This window comes from Eimeria mitis, genomic scaffold, assembly GCF_000499745.2.
Source record: "Eimeria mitis Houghton genomic scaffold, Emh_scaff2406, whole genome shotgun sequence".
Classification (NCBI taxonomy): domain Eukaryota; phylum Apicomplexa; class Conoidasida; order Eucoccidiorida; family Eimeriidae; genus Eimeria; species Eimeria mitis.
The window spans coordinates 2468-2839 of NW_013570744.1; the positions used below are offsets into that span (position 1 = coordinate 2468).

The 372-nt window shown below is 40.9% G+C and overlaps 1 protein-coding gene across 1 annotated transcript in view; it reads left to right on the top strand.

Annotated features, from left to right (window-relative positions):
• Positions 1 to 249: 249 nt before the first annotated feature.
• EMH_0053330 (60S ribosomal protein L10, putative) overlaps positions 250 to 372 on the top strand; it is a gene marked incomplete at both ends in the record, with an annotated part of 2151 nt that continues 2028 nt past the window's right edge. Inside the window, one exon of the mRNA XM_013496991.1 lies at positions 250 to 258. Coding sequence (XP_013352445.1) covers positions 250 to 258 — 9 coding nt within the window. The remainder of the gene's footprint in view (positions 259 to 372) is intronic.

The following is a 372-nucleotide window of genomic DNA, read 5'->3' on the forward strand; positions in this document are numbered from 1 at the left end:
CGATACAAAAAAAACAAAAACAAATAAATACAATCTCCGTATTTATTTGTTTTTGGTTTTTTATCGAGATGGAACAGTTGCGGATTGGCGAATGCTCGTGTGTTAGCTGCAACCATGCGTATACCCGTATACAGATAGGTGATCTAGGATGAAGCCGGAGCCAGAAGCAGCTTTCTAAGTGTTTTTTATGTTGATATTCTTCTGCTTAGTATGAAACGCGGCGGGGCTGCCAGCTGCGTCCCGGTGCAGATGCTGGGGGTAAATATGTAAATTTGTTTGGTTTCACTATGGGCTTTGTTTTGTTTGTCTTTTGCGTTTTTTTGTATTCAGTACATGATCAAGCACTGCGGAAAAGATAACTTCCATCTGCGT